Genomic DNA, 18,756 nt, shown 5'->3' with positions numbered 1-18,756 from the left:
CAAGAGTTCCGTGTTCGTGTCACAGCGACTCTGTGCAGCCAGGCCCACCCAGTGATTTTGGATGAGCCAACAAAAAGGTCTAGAGCACTTATGAGAAAAACAAAATACTTAAGAGCTAGGTGAGCTAGATACTTAAGGAAGCAGAAATAAAGTGAGAGGAAGAAGTGGTATGACTCCACACATAATATAGGACTGGAAAAACACCACGGGAAACCAGCTGCTGCAGAATTCTTTTTAATTTGAGACAGTGATAAGGATGAGTTTAAAGGGTGAGGAGAGAAACCCATCATTTCGAATGAAGGAACATCCCTGCCCAGGTGCCATGACCTGAATGCACTAAGGGACAGGCACCAAGGAAGGTTCTGGTTGGGTCCTGCCCACAGGGGCTTTGGGACCCACCATCATGGAGATGCCCCTCCGCTCATGTGAGATGAAGTTTCTGCTCTCACTCTGCCTTCAGAGATCCTACAAGAGAACTCAGAGTGTCAGGGGACTAAATGGAAACTAACTAGGGAGAGGAAGAATTTAACAATGCATGCCTGTCTTGGAGGAGAGAAGAGGCTATTAAGGAGATGCTGAGAGTCTTGCTGCCAGTTTCTTCTTTTCTTAAACCTTCAGCCTTGAGAAAGGATGGACTTCTGAATATTGCGTTTTTAGGGATATGGGTAGTCCCAATCTATAATATGATTTTCCTTTGGAATGGAGTGGAAAAAAATTTGATATTTTGAGATCAGAGAGTTGAGAGACAGGTTTACTTTTCCTTATTTGTCTCTCTCTGTCTCTCTCTTACACACACACACATATTTGGGCTGAACAGGATGGTTTGGTCAAAGATGGGATCCTTAAACATGTTCTTCAGATGGGAGGCAACTTCTGACCGTGTCTGGCCCTTCCTATTCGCTTCTGAACTGCTTCAGGTACTCCAGCATGTCTGATTTAACTGTGCTGACTGAAGCCCGGTGGTACCAACGCATGACAGGGACACCATCAGGCCCCACTAGAAACTTCTCAAAGTTCCAGCGAATGTCATGGACCTTCATGGGCTCCCAGAAGAGCTGACTTGATGAGCCCAAAAGATCAGAGGTTGGAGGGCAGGAGTTCTGGAGCAGAGATAGAGAAATTGACAATGTTTTTTCTGTTTCTGTGTGGTCTCGTCTTATCCCCACCCCTAGAATGTCTACTCAACAGTATGTATTTCAGTATATTAACTAATTGACATGCTCCTAATGAACCATAGACATTTCAATACATCATTACCAGTACAATCAAAAACCAAGAGTTAGTATGATAGCAAATAGAAAAGTTTATTCCTTTCTCTGTTTCTCCCTCAATCCCATGATTATATCATAGTGCTTCAAAGAAAGACTATTGTTTTTTGGTTTTGGTAAGTCATAACACTTCTAAAGCCTCAGTTTCTTTAGCTAAAAAAAAGGGGTCCTTCTGTTGTGGGTTTCTGTGGTTCTAATACTCTGTGACCCTCTTTATTACCTATTTCTGTGTTTGTCTCCCTCATTAGATATGATTTCTTTCAAGGAAGAAATTATGCCCTATTAACATTTGTTAACTCATTGTATAGCACAGTTCTTGCATATAACTAAAGATTTGATAAATGTTGAATAAATGAATCATTACCATTCAGTAAGAAAAGTTAGTCTATATTAGAGCAATCATATTTATATGTTTCCATTACTTGAAGCTAAAGCTTCACAACAAATATTGCCACCATCCATGAACTTATCTGAGAATTTCTTTCCAAGGAGCCCAAACTCAATCCTAGACTTGAGCCCCGTGCTTTCAGGGCATTGTTACCTACCTGACCAATTCTTCCCAGGTTTATCCTTACTTACCTTCAGGAAGGTAAAGACCTTCTGTTCTTTTTCTCCATTCACATCCCCTTTCTCAAAGAGCTGAAAATTGGGAACAAAGCCACCACCTGGACGTACATACCTGCAATGAAGCAGAACAATCCTGAGACCATTCAAATTAAGAAAAGGGTGGATAATAATGGCCACCACAATTTGGCCACAAAGTAAAATTAGAGATAAAGAAAGAGAGGTTGTAGACAGGGAAGATGAGGAAAGAGTGGTCCTTGGGAATCAGGACTTCATGCATGTGCTTTAAGGAGCCAATAGAGAATTCCAAGAAAATTGGAAGCAGGATATTCCTCAGCCATAAAAAAGAATGAAATAATGCCATTTACAGCAACATGGATGGATCTAGAGATTATCACAGTGAATTAAGTGAATTAAGTCAAACAGAGAAAGACAAATATATGTTATCACTTATATATCAAATCTTTAAAAAATGGTACAAATAAACTTATTTACAAAACAGAAATAGAGTCACAGATGTGGAAAAGGATCCTATGGTCATGTGCTCAGTCCTATCAGACTAAGTGCTACTACATGGACTCTAGCCCACCAGGCTCCTTTGTCCATGTAATTTTCCAGGCAAGTATACTGAATCAGGTTGCCATTCCCTTCTGCAGGGGATCTTCCTGACCCAGGGATCAAACCCAGGTCTCCTGCATTGCAGACAGATTCTTTACCGTCTGAGCCACCAGGGAAGCCCAATGTTACCAAGGATAAACTGGGAGATTGGGATCGACATATACACACTACTGTATATAAAATAGAAAAGTAATAAGGACCTGCTGTATAGCACAGGGAACTCTATTCAATACTCTGTAATGACCTATATGGGGAAAGGATCTAAAAGAGTGGATATATGTACATGTATAACTGATTCACTTTGCTATACATCTGAAATTAACACAATATTGTAAATCAACTATACTCCAATAAAAAGTATTTTAAAAGAAAATTGGAAAGCAATATTTTAAGGTTAAAATTCTTGATTCATCTCTATTTCCCAGGTTTTCTCCTTTTTCATGTGCTTCTTTTTCATTAGATTTCCTGTAGTCTTATCATTAAACAACTCAAAGGTAGAGAGAATTGTTGAGCACTACCAGCAGGGCATAACTGAATTCAAGGCATCAAAATGATGTTCTTGAACCAGTTAATTTGTCAATCACCCCAGAAGTCTCCAGAATGAGAAGCTCTAGGTGGAATGTGGAAGGAAAATTCTGACACAGTCTCGCAGGGTCCCAAGCAGGCACTTACTTGAGCCCCATAAGGATCTCTGAGTTCTTTGCTGGCTCTTGTTTTCCAAATTGGTTGCAGGGAAAGCCCAACACAACTACACCGAAAGGCTTCAGCTCCTCCTGTAGTGCATTCAGTTCTGTAAGCAGAGGGAGAACAGCATGGGTAGCTCTGTCTTGAGCAGTAAAAGCAGTATCTGTCTATCTCATGAATAAGCCGAGGACTATGAAGGGAAGGGTTCAAGATCACAAAGTTGGAGGAAACAGAGCAAATGGCTAGAACACAGATTTCCAGAACACATCCAAACAGCTGCCTTTTTTCTTTTGCAGAAGTTCCCATAAGTGGCTCCACTTCGTCATCCAATAGGAGCCCTTCTTTAAAAGCACAGATTGCTTAGACTGTTGTATTTGTGTGTGTTGGGGGCGGTCCCGTTTGATTCTGAAGAGAAGTCAGATTTGAATGCCATTGCCTGCCTTAGTTGATTGATCAAAAAATGTTTTAAGGAATGGCAAACAAAATGGACATTCTATCCCCATCCTCCCACCGTCTGCCCCATGGTGAGACAATGCTACACTCCAGTCACCCTCCCAGGAGCACTCTTTGGTGCCCTAACCTGGGAGTTATAGAGGGAATCAGAGAAATGCTAAGTCTAACTCCAGAGCATTCTTTTTGTCAGTTCCAGTGACCTAAATGCTGCCATTTCCCTGAAAGACTCATTGGGATTCTAAGGCTACAAACTCCAGACTGCTCTTTCCCACTATCAGGAAGCTTCCCAGTGTCTGTCTGGACTCGTGCCATTATTTCCAACTTCAGCGATTTTCAGTTCAGATTTACTGACTTCGTGACCAGCACCAGCCAGTCATAATCAGACTCAGCTCTATCTGCTGGCATCTCCTCTTAGCCTTCACTCCAATTAAACAGTGCATAGATGGTAACTACGTTTCCTCTTCTCTGCCATTTGGAAGTGCCTGCAGAACCCAAGGGTATTTTTCCAGAGGCCCAAAGGTCAATCTTCTCTCCTGTTACCAGAAGTTACTAGTGAGAAAGATAAAATTAGCCCCTGAAAGCTAGATTCTGGCCTGGGAGTTATAGCTAGAGCTTGTTGTTCTCCTCTTGACCATAAACAGTTTCACAGATCAGTATCATACAAGTGATGTTTTACCAGACAAAACATGAACATTTTTCAAATCACAAAAATGACCAAGTATCACCCTATTCTTACCAATCTAAGTGACTGCTGTTTGTTTATCCTTGCTTTATTCCTCCTACTCTGTAGATGTGATTAAGATACCAATCATTCCACTGTGCCTGTTTCCTCATTTCCTGACAGCATCCAATCCAGAACCAAGCTTCAATCCCTTGACCCCCTCCCCAAATCACCTAACACAAGCTCAGATCCTCAGATAAGTCCTTTCTATTAATAACATCTTCTTACTGAGAAGCCCCATGGTTCCCTACAATATATGTTTTCCCTCAGAACATTGAGCAACAAATTCAAATACAGATACATTCCTGGTGGTCTTTGCTAAATCTTTGGGAGAATCTTAGTTCTCAAATCCCAAGATAATTCTCCTAGCATTTCTAAGGAGCAGAGCAGTGACAGGATATAGAGGATAGAGTCACATGATCACCTACCTTCCCCCAGCCTCTTGTTTCCTCCCAGTAACAAATTAGCAAAACCTTCTGGAGTTAGGACTTCCCTGGTGGCTCAGATGGTAGAGGGTCTGCCTACAATGCAGGAGACCTGGGTTTAATCCCTGGGTCAGGAAGATCTCCTAGAGAAGGAAATGGCAATGCACTCTAGTATTCTTGCCTGGAAAATCCCATGGACAGAGGAGCCTGGTAGGCTACAGTCCATGGGATCACAAAGAGTTGGACACAACTGAGCGACTTCACTCTCACTTTCTGGAATTAGACTATGGCCATCTGACAAAGCTAGTTCCAAGAGAGTTGAAGCATGAGTTCTTACCTGGATACTGAGCTGTCAAGCCTCAATAGGTGGCCACATTGACAAACAGGACATGCTTGCCCGCATACTGCTTGAACTGGATATACTCCTCACCATTGAGGGTGAGGGCTCCATACTCATAGATGGTGCCTGTCACCCCCTTATAGCAATCCACCTGAAATATAACAAAAATAACCATAGTGATGTGATTATAAAGCAAATGATAATCTCTAACATCTGTGGACTTTTTGAAACTCTAAGAACTGAAGAAAGCTTTGGAAGTAATATTCCAAGTAATATTTTTAGTTATGGCTAATGCCACAACTGGGACTTTCCAGGTGGTTCAGTGGTAAAGAATCCGCCTGCCAAGCAGGAGACTCGGGTTTGATCCCAAGAATGGTAGGATCCCCTGGAGAAGAAAATGGCAACCCACTCCAATATTCTTGCCTCAGAAGTCCCATGGACAGAGGAGCCTGGTGGGCTATAGTCCGTGAGATCACAGAATTGGACACGACTTAGCGACTAAACAACAATGCCACAACTAGAATTTATATCTTTTAATTTAAAATCTTTTTTTGCAATGGTGGGACAAGCACTTTGTAATCATCTTCCTATTCCTGGAATCTTTATACAATTTACTGCCATCCTCCAATTGACAGTTTACAGTTTACCTGCACTCTCTTCCATATCCTAACACCCCATTCCAGTCATCATATCTCTTCACAAATATTTTTAACAGATTTTGGCAGAGTTTCTCACAACAGAAATATGTTTTACATAAATTTCTCATCCATATGTTCTCACATTGTAGTTTCCTTCCCCCAGAGCCCAGCAAATAACTTGTTTCTCCTCTAGATCCCAGAGGCATTTTCCAAAGCTTTGCCAGTAGGGGCTTATTGGTGCCTACAAAATTCATCCTCAGTGCCCTTTCTTATCTCTGTGTAAAATAGGAAGCAAAGGGAACAGACTTCCTACCTACAAGCATGGCAAGGGAAAAAGCCGACAGGATCTGGAACAAAAAGCTAAAATGCCTCAACAACTTGTGGCTCTCTTTATCATGTATGGATGCCACCTTGTGAACTGGCATGTAGAATCCCAAGAATACTGCGGCTTGGAAGAGCCTGATCTTTCCTTCTTGGCTTTCAGTTCCGCTCCAATTTGCTTAGGTCTGTTTGAAGAGATCAGGGTACCCTAAAACACAGCCTTTTACTCACAAGATAATATTCTACAGCAGAAATTCCACACCCAATCAGGCAGCAGCTGCTGACACAGACGTGGATGGCCCTCAATGGATGCTGGTTTTTTTTTTTTTTTTTTTTTTTTTAATTTCAGAGAAGGGAGATGATCTTACTACAGCTACCAGTCTTGATACTACATTTATAATAGATTCATGTTATATACACCATTTTACACTTCACATGAACCCAATAATAGAGCACTTAGAGTGTAGTTTAAGGACCTGCACAAGTATCATCTGAGAACAAATTAGAAAAGCAAATTTGGACGCTACTAAAACCTACTGTATCAGAAGCTTTGGAGGTGTGACCCAGTAACCTGTGCTTTAACAAACTTTGTAGGTGATACCTATGTGAGTTGAAATCTGGGGATCACTGTACTAGTTTCTCCAACTTTTAGAGAGGAAAGAAAGGGGTCAATAAAAGATATCTAACTGGCTTAATGTCACAGTGAAGCTGTGGTTTTGAATGAATATGCCCGATTTTAAACTTAAAAGTTGTTGCCTCAAGTCATTTACTTCAGTGGCCACTTTGCATCCTAAGACACACATACACACCTTTAACAGGGTGCTACTGACAGCAAATGTGGACATTTTTCCTGGGGTTGCGGGGAGCATTGGGTGATTTGGAGCAGTACCAAGACTTAAAAGCAAAGATCTTACTCTGATCTCAGCTCTTGCCACATCACTTCCCCTGAAATTAAAATCAGCAAGCAACTCTCCTTGCCTTTTGCCTTTTATTATTCCCTGAAAGGAAAAAAAAAAAAAAAAGCCCCTTTTTCCTGATTCTGGAACTCCTTAGGGCACATTTCAGCACCAGCTTCTTTTTCCACCTGCCCTAGGGGTTTCAGCTTCTCCAAGAGCTGCCAGTTCAGCCTCCTTCTCAATACAGTTACTGCTTCACATCCCTGTTTCCTGGACCTGCAAGATTGACCAGTGTTCCAGACCAGGGTGGAGGGGATGGGTTGTGGGCTATCCAGCGGCCACCGGGGGCAAGTGGCAAAACAGAACGCAGGGAGAGCAGCCTTTATCCTTCATCCACTTTTCCACTTTCTGCCCAGTGACCCACCAGGCTAAAGACAGGCAGGTTAGGAGAGCCTCTGCCTCAGAGAACAGCAGTGGCAATGGCAGATGTCAGTTAGGAAAGGCTGGGGAGATGGATCTCATCCTTCCTAGGAGAGAAGAAGGGAGAATTCCTGGCTTCCTTGGCAGCCTAGTTTGCCATCAGTGCTGGAATCCACCTGGGTTCCCTGCGGGACACTTACCTTCATCTGTTGCTGCTTCGGAGTCAGCTGAGCTAAGCTGACCAGGAGCAGTGGGAAAAGACAGGAGGCCCAGAGCTGCAGGATCATGGCTTGAATTAGGAGTTCCAGGCAAGTCTCAGATCCCCAGGGATGTCAACCCCTTTTGAGCTCCCGGCAGGGACCAGTTTGAAGATTTGTCCTCCAATCACAGAAAAGTATTAACACACAGGCAAACCTCCCTCTACCCTGCGATCCCTCCCTCTTCCTCTTCTTCCCTCTCCCCAACATCCACCTCCCCTCTCACTGTCCCGCCCCAGACCACAAGCCCTGAAGGCTCAGTGCACCCAGTACCTCCCCCTGACGGGCCACCCACTGGTGGTTCTGGCACCTGTATCCTAGCAGGTAAAGGTGGAGGCTTCCCCCTTTGGAACTTGAAATACCGTCTCTACCTTCTCCAAGTGCCTGGCAGTTCCCAGGTGCCAGCTCTGCACCCAAGAAGTAAAGACACCACCACTGAATCAGAATCCGCTTTTTAAAATCAAGATTCTCGTGTAATTTATACGCAAACTAAAGTTTGAAAAGCATTGTCCCACATGACTATTAATCCTTTTTCCTGTCCCCTCAAACTTTCATCACTTAGTCCACAGCCCACTGTATTTTCTAACTATGAAGTCCAGCTGTGGGGGCCTGAGTGTCTAAGATACTCTTGAACCTGTCCCCTGGAGAAGGGCTTGCTAATGCAGGAGTAACACAAATGATGGGTACACATTCACAGGGCAAATTATCTAGCAGAAAGCTCTAAAATATGAGTTAAAGAACTTCCCTGGAGAAGGAAATGGCAACCCACTCCAGTATTCTTGGTGGGAAAATTCCATTGACAGTGAAGTCTGGCAGGCTACAGCCCATGGGGTCGCAAAGAGTCAGACAAGACTAGGTATGTAAGCAGGAGAATCCTCCTTGGTTGCCTTGGGCTTGACTAAGCTTCATTCACTATAAATAATCATCTCTACCCCCACTTACTCCATAAAACTATTTCCAGTAAGGCCCTAAAAAGGTAACAATCTGAAATTTGTTGGGAAGCATTAATATTTGAATTGGTGAAGAGTCAGAGTTATTTCTCCCACCCATCCTCACTCCCCTCCAGCTTTTCTCTGACAGCCCAGCTTTACTGAACTCCCGTGTTTATTGAAGTGATACCCTCTTCCTCTTCAGTTCTAAGCCCTTTTACATCCAGTCCCTTCCATCTGCCCTGCCTCTTCCAGGTTCACACAAAAGGCTTTCTCTGCTCCTGAAACTGAAGTCTGGATGGGGTTGAATTCTCATGAACTCTGTTGGAAGATAAGCTTTCTGTTATCTCAAATTTCTTCTCTAAGACCTTTTATAATCTGTGGCCTGCTCGCTGATATCCGATCCAGCCAAGCAGGTCCTCAGGCATTTGGAGCAGCCATGCGAAAGTGTCCTCCTCTTGACACAGGCCTACACACATTCAGAGCTCCTTGGCCTCTCACCATTCTCATTTTTAAAAATGGCTAAACCTTAGACTATGATATATACTGATGGTAAGGGTATTGACTAGCTCCTTATCTAAGAAAAAGTTAATGTCTCTGTACCTTAGTTTTCTCATTTGTAAAATCAGGGTAGTAACAATGTTTACCTCCTAGCTCTGCTTTGAGAATGGAATGTGATTCTAACTGTAAAGAACTCAGCCCAAGGCCTGAAACATTTAAGCGACTATTTTTCATCCATATGTTTATCTTTTTGCATGAGAAAACAGAAGCTCACAGAGAGAGTGACATCTCAAAGGTCACAGGTTAGTAATGGTGAAATGAAAGCAAACTCTTGACTCTTACCGCAGAGTCCTCACTCTAGTTCCACATGGATCATCAATTGTTGCAACTAAATCTTCACTGTCTGAGGTGATTTATATTTGCTCTTTTTGCAATAACTAGCCCCTGAGTGGTGAGGAGACACTTCAGAAGAGACCTTATCAGTAAGTCAAATGGTCTAAAATCCCAAATGCCCAGGTTTCTATTCCAATATTCCTCATAAGCTTTTGAGCACTTTGGGTCCTGGCCTTTAACAACAAGAATCGAAGGTACAGAACACACTGAGCAGGAGGAAAGGAAGCAGACGTGGTCCAGTGGCTAAGAATCTGCTTTCTAATGCAGAGGACTTGGGTTGTATCCTGGCTGGGGAACTAAGATCCCACATGCTGTGGGGCAACTAAGCCTAGAGGCCAAAACTAGAGAGCCCACTCAGAACAACAGAACTAGAGAGCCCGCTCAGAAAGGTCCTGCATGCCACAACTAAGACCCAACACAGCCAAGTAGATGAATATTTATTTTTAAAAAAGAAATGACTGATGCAAGAGCAGAGAATCTGTATCAACCAGATTTGTTACTTCCTTAATTTACTACAAGCCCAAAGTCTATTTAGATTTTTCACTAATTAAGCACCCAAGCCCAAGTTTCTTTGTCCTGTCAATTTCTCACAAGTTTATTGTCTCTGTCTGAAAAGTATAAAAGCTGCCTGCTTTGACCACTTCTGAGGACACATTTCTATAAGACCTCCTTGCATACAAATTAAACTGCTGCTTCTCCTATCAATCTGTCCTGGGTCGCTTTATTTTATTAGTCCAGCCACAACCATTCAAGAGGGGTGGGAGGAAGGTTCCTCCTCCTCACACTTCCCAGAACTTTTCCAGTCTCTTCTTCTACACCCAGGTTTTATTCTATGACTTTTCTAAAGGTCTGTTTTGTTAACATCACTCTTATATTAAAAATAATTTGATTCCTCCCTAATTCTTACACTTTCAAGTTTAAATTCTCCCATGGAGCACTCACCCTTCCTGATTTGACATTAGTTAAAATTTTCAGGTGTATCCTTCCCTCCATAAATGTTATGTTTCTGGCAGATTGAACTGTCTTCAACACTCAAAATCCATCTATTTAGGTACTGATTCTTGACCTTTTAGGTAAAATCAGGGATAGTACTTTGGGTAATTTTTGAAAGATTTTTTTGATATATGAATTACATGTTTTTATTTAAAATGATGCAGTGCAATTATTAAGCAAGACCTCAGAGGCCTGAGTCACAAATCAGGGTTCTGGGAAGCTTGACCAGGCTTTGAATTGGACTCAAAGTCAGTCTTGCTACCTTTCTCAAATAGCCTAGGTAGGGCTAGGGCAGAAAAGACTGGGAGATTCAGACCAATTTGTCTCAACCACTATTTCTTTGACCCAGTCAGGATGAAGCAGTTTAGATGGCATAGGATTCTTAAGAAATGATTTGTACAAGGTTACAGGATGTTACAGGCTGAGTTATATTCTCCCCAAAAGATATATTGAAATCCTTCCTTGCAGGACCTCAGAATGTGACTTTATTTGAAAATAGGATCTCTGCCAATGTAATTAGTTAAGATGAGGTCATAACTAGAGCAGGATGGGCCCCTAATCCAATATGACTGATGTCCTCATAAAAACTTGGCTTTGTAAAGGATGTCCTGTAAATGGAGACAGAGCTTGGAGTTGTGCTGCCACAAGCCAGGGGATGTTTGGGCTTAGCAAAAGCTGGATGAGGCAAGGAGGATCCTTCCCTGCAGGTTTCACAGGGAGCATGGCCATGGTGACTCTGTGAGTTCAGACTTCTAGCCTCCAAAACTGTAAAACTATCCATTTCCATAGCTCTAAGCCACTTAGTTTATGGCACTTCCTTATGGCGGCCCTAGAAAACTAATTCTTGCAAGTAAGTTTCAGTTCAGAGATAAGAACTGAGTTTTCTCTGGTTTCTGACAAGCTTCATCCATTGCCTTATGTCTACCCCACATTCACTATAAAGTTCTTTCATTCTCAGTTTCTTTGGTCATAAAGGAAACAAGATTCTTTATTACTTCCACACAAGCCTTCATTTTACTTCCAGAATGAAATTACTACTTTATTAACCTGAATCTCAACTTAGACATTCAAGCCTATGCTTGATTCTGCCTGAAATATTCTTCTGATTTACTTTATCTCCCTATGTACATGGGCCTTCCTCTCAGGACTCTAGGGATTTTCTTCCCTGCTTTGCAAAGGAAAGACAAAGACTCTCATTGCAGATTTGCCATAATTTTGTAATACCATCCCTTTCGTATTATAAATAACATTTTCATATCTACCATCTCATCTTGCCCTCACTATCAGAGCAGAAATTACATAGGGGAAGCAAACTTTCCTCAATTGATAAATGTAAGATTTAAAAATAGAGAGTCACTTAACTTCAAATCTAACTATTTTTGTCTGTTTTAAAAATCTCCTTTGACTTCTTTAAAGTCATTAACTACACATATTGGGGATTTGAGTGTGTAACAGGGAAGAACAAACGTGACTCCGTATCGAATCTATTTCTTTAAGTTCTAGACTTTGCACTCTATAGCTAATTGCCTCCTGCCCAGCCTTGCTAACTCTGTACATATGCATGTTAATCGTAAAATGAATGTGGCCTATAGCTTGAAGTATAGAGGATAGTCCCCTTCCAGAAACTCTGCCTCCCATGCCTAAACTTTAAAACTTTTGCTTAGCTTGTAGGTATACTAATCATTAGAAAGATAATTTTCCCTTGCTTGGTGACCACTCATCCACATAGAGATAAGGAGTTGCAGAACAGGAAATAATATCCATTTTGTTGAATATTTATAGTTGCAACATGGCCAGCCCTATGTGGAACAACTCAAAAACAAAGGATTACCATGTCACCTTCAAGATCTGGCAGGCACCAAGGAGTCTGCAACAACTCATCACCTCTTGACCTCTCTTCCTCCCATTTATTTCTCTTTGTGGCATAAAAGAAGCTTTATTCAAACTGAGCAAGAAGAGTTCTTTAGCACATTAGTCTGCCATCTTCTTGGTTTGCAGACTTTCTAAATGAAGTCTCTGTTCCTTGCTCCAACACCTTATTTCTTTACGGTTTGGCCTGCTGTGTGATAAGCAGTATGAGCTTGGACTTGGTAACAAGATGAATGATGGTATGCTATATTTCCCTTTTTGTTACATTTTTATCCATATTTGTGTCTACTATTGCTCCATCCTTGAGGACACCTTGGATTCAGGCTGGCTATGGGCCTAATCCTGAGTCTTCGTTAAGGCACCTGGCCCTGAAGCAAAGTACTCCTGTAGGCTCTGCCCTTATTGTCAAAATTTCTACCTCATCTGCACCAAGAAATAATTCTAGGGTCTGGTGAAACAAAAGGGATAATGTGTAAAGAAGAATGTGTACTCTCCCAGGTAAGGCCCACGTCCATTATTTCTACCGTAATATACCAGGGAGGTGCCACTGCATCCATGCACAGCCATGGGCATCTGAGACCCCACAGCACCCACAGGAGCCAAGCAACTCCTTTGGCCTCAGAATCAGACATCCCCACAGGTGTAGTCCCAAAGCTTCTGTGACTCAGGCCTTGTTACTCCCACAGAAGGAAAGACTATGGCCATCTTATCAATACTGCAAACCACAATCCAACAGTTAACCTGGGGGTAGGGGAAAAATGACCGCCTTCATACTCTTTCACATTTAATAGTCTCATCTTTTAGGAGATTCAGTTCTCTTGCTCATCTAATTGGACCAATTTTCACCTTGAGAAGACTGAGGAGTGGGAATATTGATCCAGAAAACTCTTAAAATTTTAGTGCTCAAGTACTGCAGTTTCCTTATTCATGTATGGAAAGGCAGAGGCCCAGAAACTGGAGTGATTGAAACTTCTGATCTGGGAAAGCTTCATTCAGTGGACCATGCTTGGTCAAGTGAGGGGTAACTGAAAGAAGTGGGCCAAGCTTGACTTCTCCCATTTGATTTTTTTTTTTTTTCCTCACTGAACCCATGGCAGGGAATCTGAGAATCTGTGCCCCCTGCAGTGGAAATGAGGAGTCCTAACTCCTGTACCACCAGGGAAGTTCCTCCCATTTGTTTCTTACTTACAACTGTTCACCACTAGCTGGTAGGTTCCTGCACTTCTCAACTGATCTCAGGACCAACTCTGTCTACTCCCTGAACAGCCTCAGGAAGAAAAGTCAGTAGAAATGAGAGATGCTAGGAGGAATTTGGTCCCAAAGATAGAATGGGGAGGGGAGGGATAAAGAGAGATGGGAGATAAAGGAAAAAAAGAGAGGGGGAAAGAACAAAGTATGAAGGAGAACTAACATGCACTGACTCCCATCAGGCATATTTATACAGATTTTCTTAATCATCACCAGTATAACCATAAGGTTAATATTTTCTCCATTTTATAAATATGGATATGAATACAGAGTAGAAATAGTTAATTTTCCTAACATTGATGCCAGATCAGTGTCAGACTGGCACTCACATTCCAGTGTGTTCTGATCCCAAATCCAAACTCTGTAGTAGCCTAAATAATCAAAGCATCCAAAGATATCATATTTTAATCCCTGGAGCCCGTAAATGTTATTTTATATATTCTATCAGCATAGATTTTGCTGATGTGATTAAGTAAAGGATTTTGAGATGAAGGGATTATCCTGGATTATCTGGGTAGGCCCTAAATATGATCACATGTATTCTTAAGAGGAAAGCAGATGGAGATTTTACTATAGAAGACAGAGGAGATGGAAGCTAGAGGTTGGAGTGATGCCAAATAGGAGTCACAAACCTCCTTTTCTGTTTTCTATAACATATTCCTTATTTCCTTCTGATTTTTTACCAGAAGCATACTTGAATATCATATTCCTACCAATAGTTAATTCAAAGCATTCTAGACTTTTCCCATCAGGTATTTCAAAATTATTCCAGCCTCAACCCATTTGCTAATTCTAAAGCCACATCAATGTTTTTGGGTATTTTTTATAGTAGCACCCTGCTTTTAGGTACTAAAATCTGTATTAGTTCCCTTTGGCTGCTGTAAAAAGTTACCAGACAGCTGATGACTTAAAAGAGCAAACCTTTGGTCTCTCATAGATTCTAGAGACCAGAAGTCCAATGTCAGTTTCACTGGACGAAATCAAGTGGGGCCTCTGGGGGAGAATCTGTTTCTGGCTTCATCCAGTTTCTGGGGCTTCTGGCTTTCCTTGATTTGTGGCTTGCATCACTGTAATCTTTGCCTTCATGGCCACATTGCCTTCTCTTTTTCTGTCTGTAGTCTAATATTTCTCATAAAGCACTTGAGAACTGGCAAGACGATAATGGACTACTAAGCCAATTGTGCAAAAAAAAAAAAAAAAAGAAAAAGAAACTAACACTATTAACATTTATTTTCTCAAGAAGGGCCAGTATCTCTGCAGGTAGACTTGAGTTTCTGATATGAAGCCCTCTTGTGTCTAGGGGGTCTGTGATTCTCCAGAGATCAATTTGGTGTTCACCAGTTCAATTCGATTCTGACACCAACTCCCAACTCTTCACAGTTTAAAGGTCCAGTTTCACAAGACTGCCCCTACTTCAGGGACCCATTGTAAATTCCAGCCTGGGGGCATACATCTACTAATTCAGTTCAGTTCAGTTCAGTTCAGTCGCTCAGTCGTGTCCGACTCTTTGAGACCCCATGAATCGCAGCACGCCAGGCCTCCCTGTCCATCACCAACTCCTGGAGTTCACTCAAACTCACGTCCATCGAGTCGGTAATGCCATCCAGCCATCTCATCCTCGGTCGTCCCCTTCTCTTCCTGCCCCTAATCCTTCCCAGCATCAGGGTCTTTCCCAATGAGTCAACTCTTTGCATGAGGTAGCCAAAATATTGGAGTTTCAGCTTCAGCATCAGTGTCCTTCCAATTAACACCCAGGACTAATCTCCTTTAGGACTGACTGGTTGGATCTCCTTGAAGTCTGAGGGACCCGCAAGAGTCTTCTCCAACACCACAGTTCAAAAGCATCTATTCTTCGACGCTCAGATTTCTTCACAGTCCAACTCTCACATCCATACATGACTACTGGAAAACCATAGCCTTGACTAGACGGACCTTTGTTGGCAAAGTAATGTCTCTGCTTTTGAATATGCTATCTAGTTTGGTCATAAGTTTCCTTCCAAGGAGTAAGCGTCTTTTAATTTCATGGCTGCAATCACCATCTGCAGTGATTTTGGAGCCCCAAAAATAAAGTCTGCCACTGTTTCCACTGTTTCCCCATCTATTTCCCATGAAGTGATGGGACCAGATGCCATGATCTTCGTTTTCTGAATGTTGAGCTTTAAGCCAACTTTTTCACTCAGATCAAGAAGCAACAGTTAGAACTGGACATGGAATAACAGACTGGTTCCAAATTAGGAAAGGAGTACACCAAGGCTGTATTTTGTCACCCTGCTTATGTAACTTCTATGCAGAGTACATCATGCAAAATGCTGGGCTGGATGAAGCACAAACTGGAATCAAGATTGCCAGGAGAAATATCAATAACCTCAGATATGCAGATGACACCACCCTTATGGCAGAAAGTGAAGAGGAACTAAAGAGCCTCTTGATGAAAGTGCAAGAGGAGAGTGAAAAAGTTGGCTTAAAACTCAACATTCAGAAAACTAAGATCATGGCATATGGTCCCATCACTTCATGGCAAATAGATGGGGAAACAATGGAAACAGTGACAGACTTTATTTTTCTGGGCTCCAAAATCACTACAGATGGTGATTGCAGGCATGAAACAAAAAGACGCTTACTCCTTGGAAGAAAAGCTATGACCAACTTAGACAGCCTATTAAAAAGCAGAGACATTACTTTGCCAACAAAGGTTTGTCTAGTCAAAGCTTTGGTTTTTCCAGTAGTAACGTCTGGATGTGAGAGTTGGACCATAAAGAAAGCTTTTGACTTGATGCTTTTGAACTGTGGTGTTGGAAAAGACTCTTGAGAGTCCCTTGGACTGCAAGGAGATCCAACCAGTCAATCCTAAAGGAAATCAGTCCCTAATATTCATCAGAAGGACTAATGCTGAAGCTGATACTCCAATATTTTGGCCACCTGATGCAAAGAGCTGACTCATTGGAAAAGACTCTGATGATGGGAAAGATTGAAGGCAGGAGGAGAAGGGGATGACAGAGGATGAAATGGTTGGATGGCATCACTGACTCAATGGACATGAGTTTGAGTAAGCTCTGGGAGTTGGTGATGGACAAGAAGGCCTGACGTGCTGCAGTCCATGGGGTCACAAGGATTCTGACATGACTGAGCAACTGAACTGATATCAGGGTTTCCCCAGACCCTTTCCTCACTTTCGATAATTGACTAGAATGACTCCCAAATTTTGGGAAATTACTTTACTCAGGTTTACTAGCATATTGTAAAGGATATAACTCAGGGACAATCAAATGGAAGAAAATGCAGAGCAAGGTATGGGGGGGTATGCGGATATCCCTCTCCAGCTATGTCATCCTCCCAATACTTCCAGGGTTTATCAACCAGGAAGCTCTCAAACTCTGTCATTTAGAGTTTTTTTACAGAGCTTTCCTACAAAGGCATGATTGATGAAATCAGCGACTATGAGTAATTGAATCTGTTCTCCTGGCCTCCATTGCCTGGAGGGAGGGTGCGGCTGGACGTTATAATTCTCTAATAACGACCAGGTCTTCCTCTCTATGGCAAATATAAGCTATAACTCAGCTATGACAAACCTAGACAGCATATTAAAAAGCAAAGACATCACTTTGCCAACAAAGATCCATCTAGATAAAACTATGGTTTTTCCAGTAGGCATGTACAAATGTAAAAAGGGCTGAGTACCGAAGAACTGATGCTTGTGAACTGTGGTGCTGGAAAAGATGCTTGAGAGTCCCTTGGACTGCAAGGAGATCCAACCAGTCAATCTTAAAGGAAATCAACTCTTAATATTCATTGGAAGAACTGATGCTGAAGCTGAAGCTCCAATACTTTGGCCGTCGATGCAACAAGTCAACTCATTGGAAAAAACTCTGATGCTAGGAAAGATTGAAAGCAAAAGGAGAAGGAGGTAGAAGAGGATGAGATGTTTAGATAGCATCACCAACCCAGTGGATGTGAATTTGAGCTACCTCTGGGAGCTAGTGGAGGACATAGGAGCCTGGTGTGCTGCAGTCCATTTGGTCGCAAAAAGTTGCACACAACTTAGCACCTGAACAATAACAACAAAGTAAATATATTATGAAGACTGTGTAAACATATTTCTCTTTATATATTTAAATAGTAATATCTATCTACGTTCAAATATACCAGTGATGTAACATATAATTATATAATTTGTAAAAAATTAATAAACAGAAGCCTCAGTTAAATAGAGCTAGGAAACCAGAAGGGGGAGCTCTCACATTCTGTGGCCACAGCAGAGCGAGGCAGGAAGAAGAAAAACTTTTCTGGCAATTGAACTCAGCCAATGAAAAGCCATGGACTCTTCATTTACTGTAGCCCTTCCAACTTCCTTTTCCCTCTATAAGAATTGATCTCTTTTCCATGCCTGTGGGTACTTGCACGTGGCTTGCCATAGTTGCAGATCCTGAAATGCAATTCTTTGCTCATCTTGAATAGACTCATCTTTGCTGGAGAAGTATCTGGCAGCCTATTTGTTTCAGAACAACTCATATTTTAAACTCACAGCAAATTAAAAAAATAAGAGACCTTTTCAACCTGATAAAGAGTATCTAACAAGTAATCATTACGCCTTGAAATAATGTTCAAGGAAAGAATCTCTGTTACTACTTTAATCCAATGTTGTATTGGCAAAACTGGACAGTGAATTGAAGGCAAAAAAAAAAAAGGAAATTAAATGTACAAAGATTAGAAACAAATGAAACTACTGTTAGCATACCTTGTAAAAGTGAGAGTCAGTCAGCTGTCTCCTGCTCTAGACTCTGTCCATGCGATTCTCCAGGCCAGAATACTGCAGTGGGTAGCCATTTCCTTCTCCAGGAGATCTTCCTGACCCAGGGATTGAATCCCAGTCTACCTGCATTGCAGGCAGGTTCTTTACTGTCTTAGCCACCAGAGAAGCCTACCACCTTGCAACCATATAGTTTAAAAAGAAACAAGCAATAAATTATTACGTGAAGTTAGCAAAGTTGTTAGATAAAACATCAATACAAATTTTATTTATATTTCTGTATATTTTCATAACCATTTAAAATAAACCTAATATTTATTTATTTTAATTTAATTAAAATAACATTAAAATAATCAAATATCTACTAGTAAACTCAACAAATGGAGAAGGCCATGGCACCACACTCCAGTACTCCTGCCTGGAAAATCCCATGGACAGAGGAGCCTGGTGGTCTGCAGTCCATGGGGTTGC

General features: G+C 41.7%; 1 protein-coding gene across 1 annotated transcript; it reads right to left on the bottom strand.

The window, feature by feature from the left end:
• Nucleotides 1–433: 433 nt before the first annotated feature.
• Nucleotides 434–7,733, bottom strand: GPX6 (glutathione peroxidase 6). The gene is made up of 5 exons (XM_004019052.5): nucleotides 7,549–7,733; nucleotides 5,071–5,224; nucleotides 3,123–3,240; nucleotides 1,848–1,947; nucleotides 434–1,100 (listed from the first exon to the last, which is right to left on the bottom strand). The coding sequence occupies exons 1-5, from the start codon at nucleotides 7,633–7,635 to the stop codon at nucleotides 894–896; spliced, it is 666 nt and encodes a 221-aa protein (XP_004019101.4). The 5' UTR covers nucleotides 7,636–7,733; the 3' UTR covers nucleotides 434–893.
• Nucleotides 7,734–18,756: the final 11,023 nt, after the last annotated feature.

This window comes from Ovis aries, chromosome 20 (assembly GCF_016772045.2).
Source record: "Ovis aries strain OAR_USU_Benz2616 breed Rambouillet chromosome 20, ARS-UI_Ramb_v3.0, whole genome shotgun sequence".
NCBI classification, from domain to species: Eukaryota; Metazoa; Chordata; class Mammalia; order Artiodactyla; family Bovidae; genus Ovis; species Ovis aries.
Note: the sequence above shows the minus strand (reverse complement) of the source record. Positions and strands in the feature narration are given on the sequence as shown.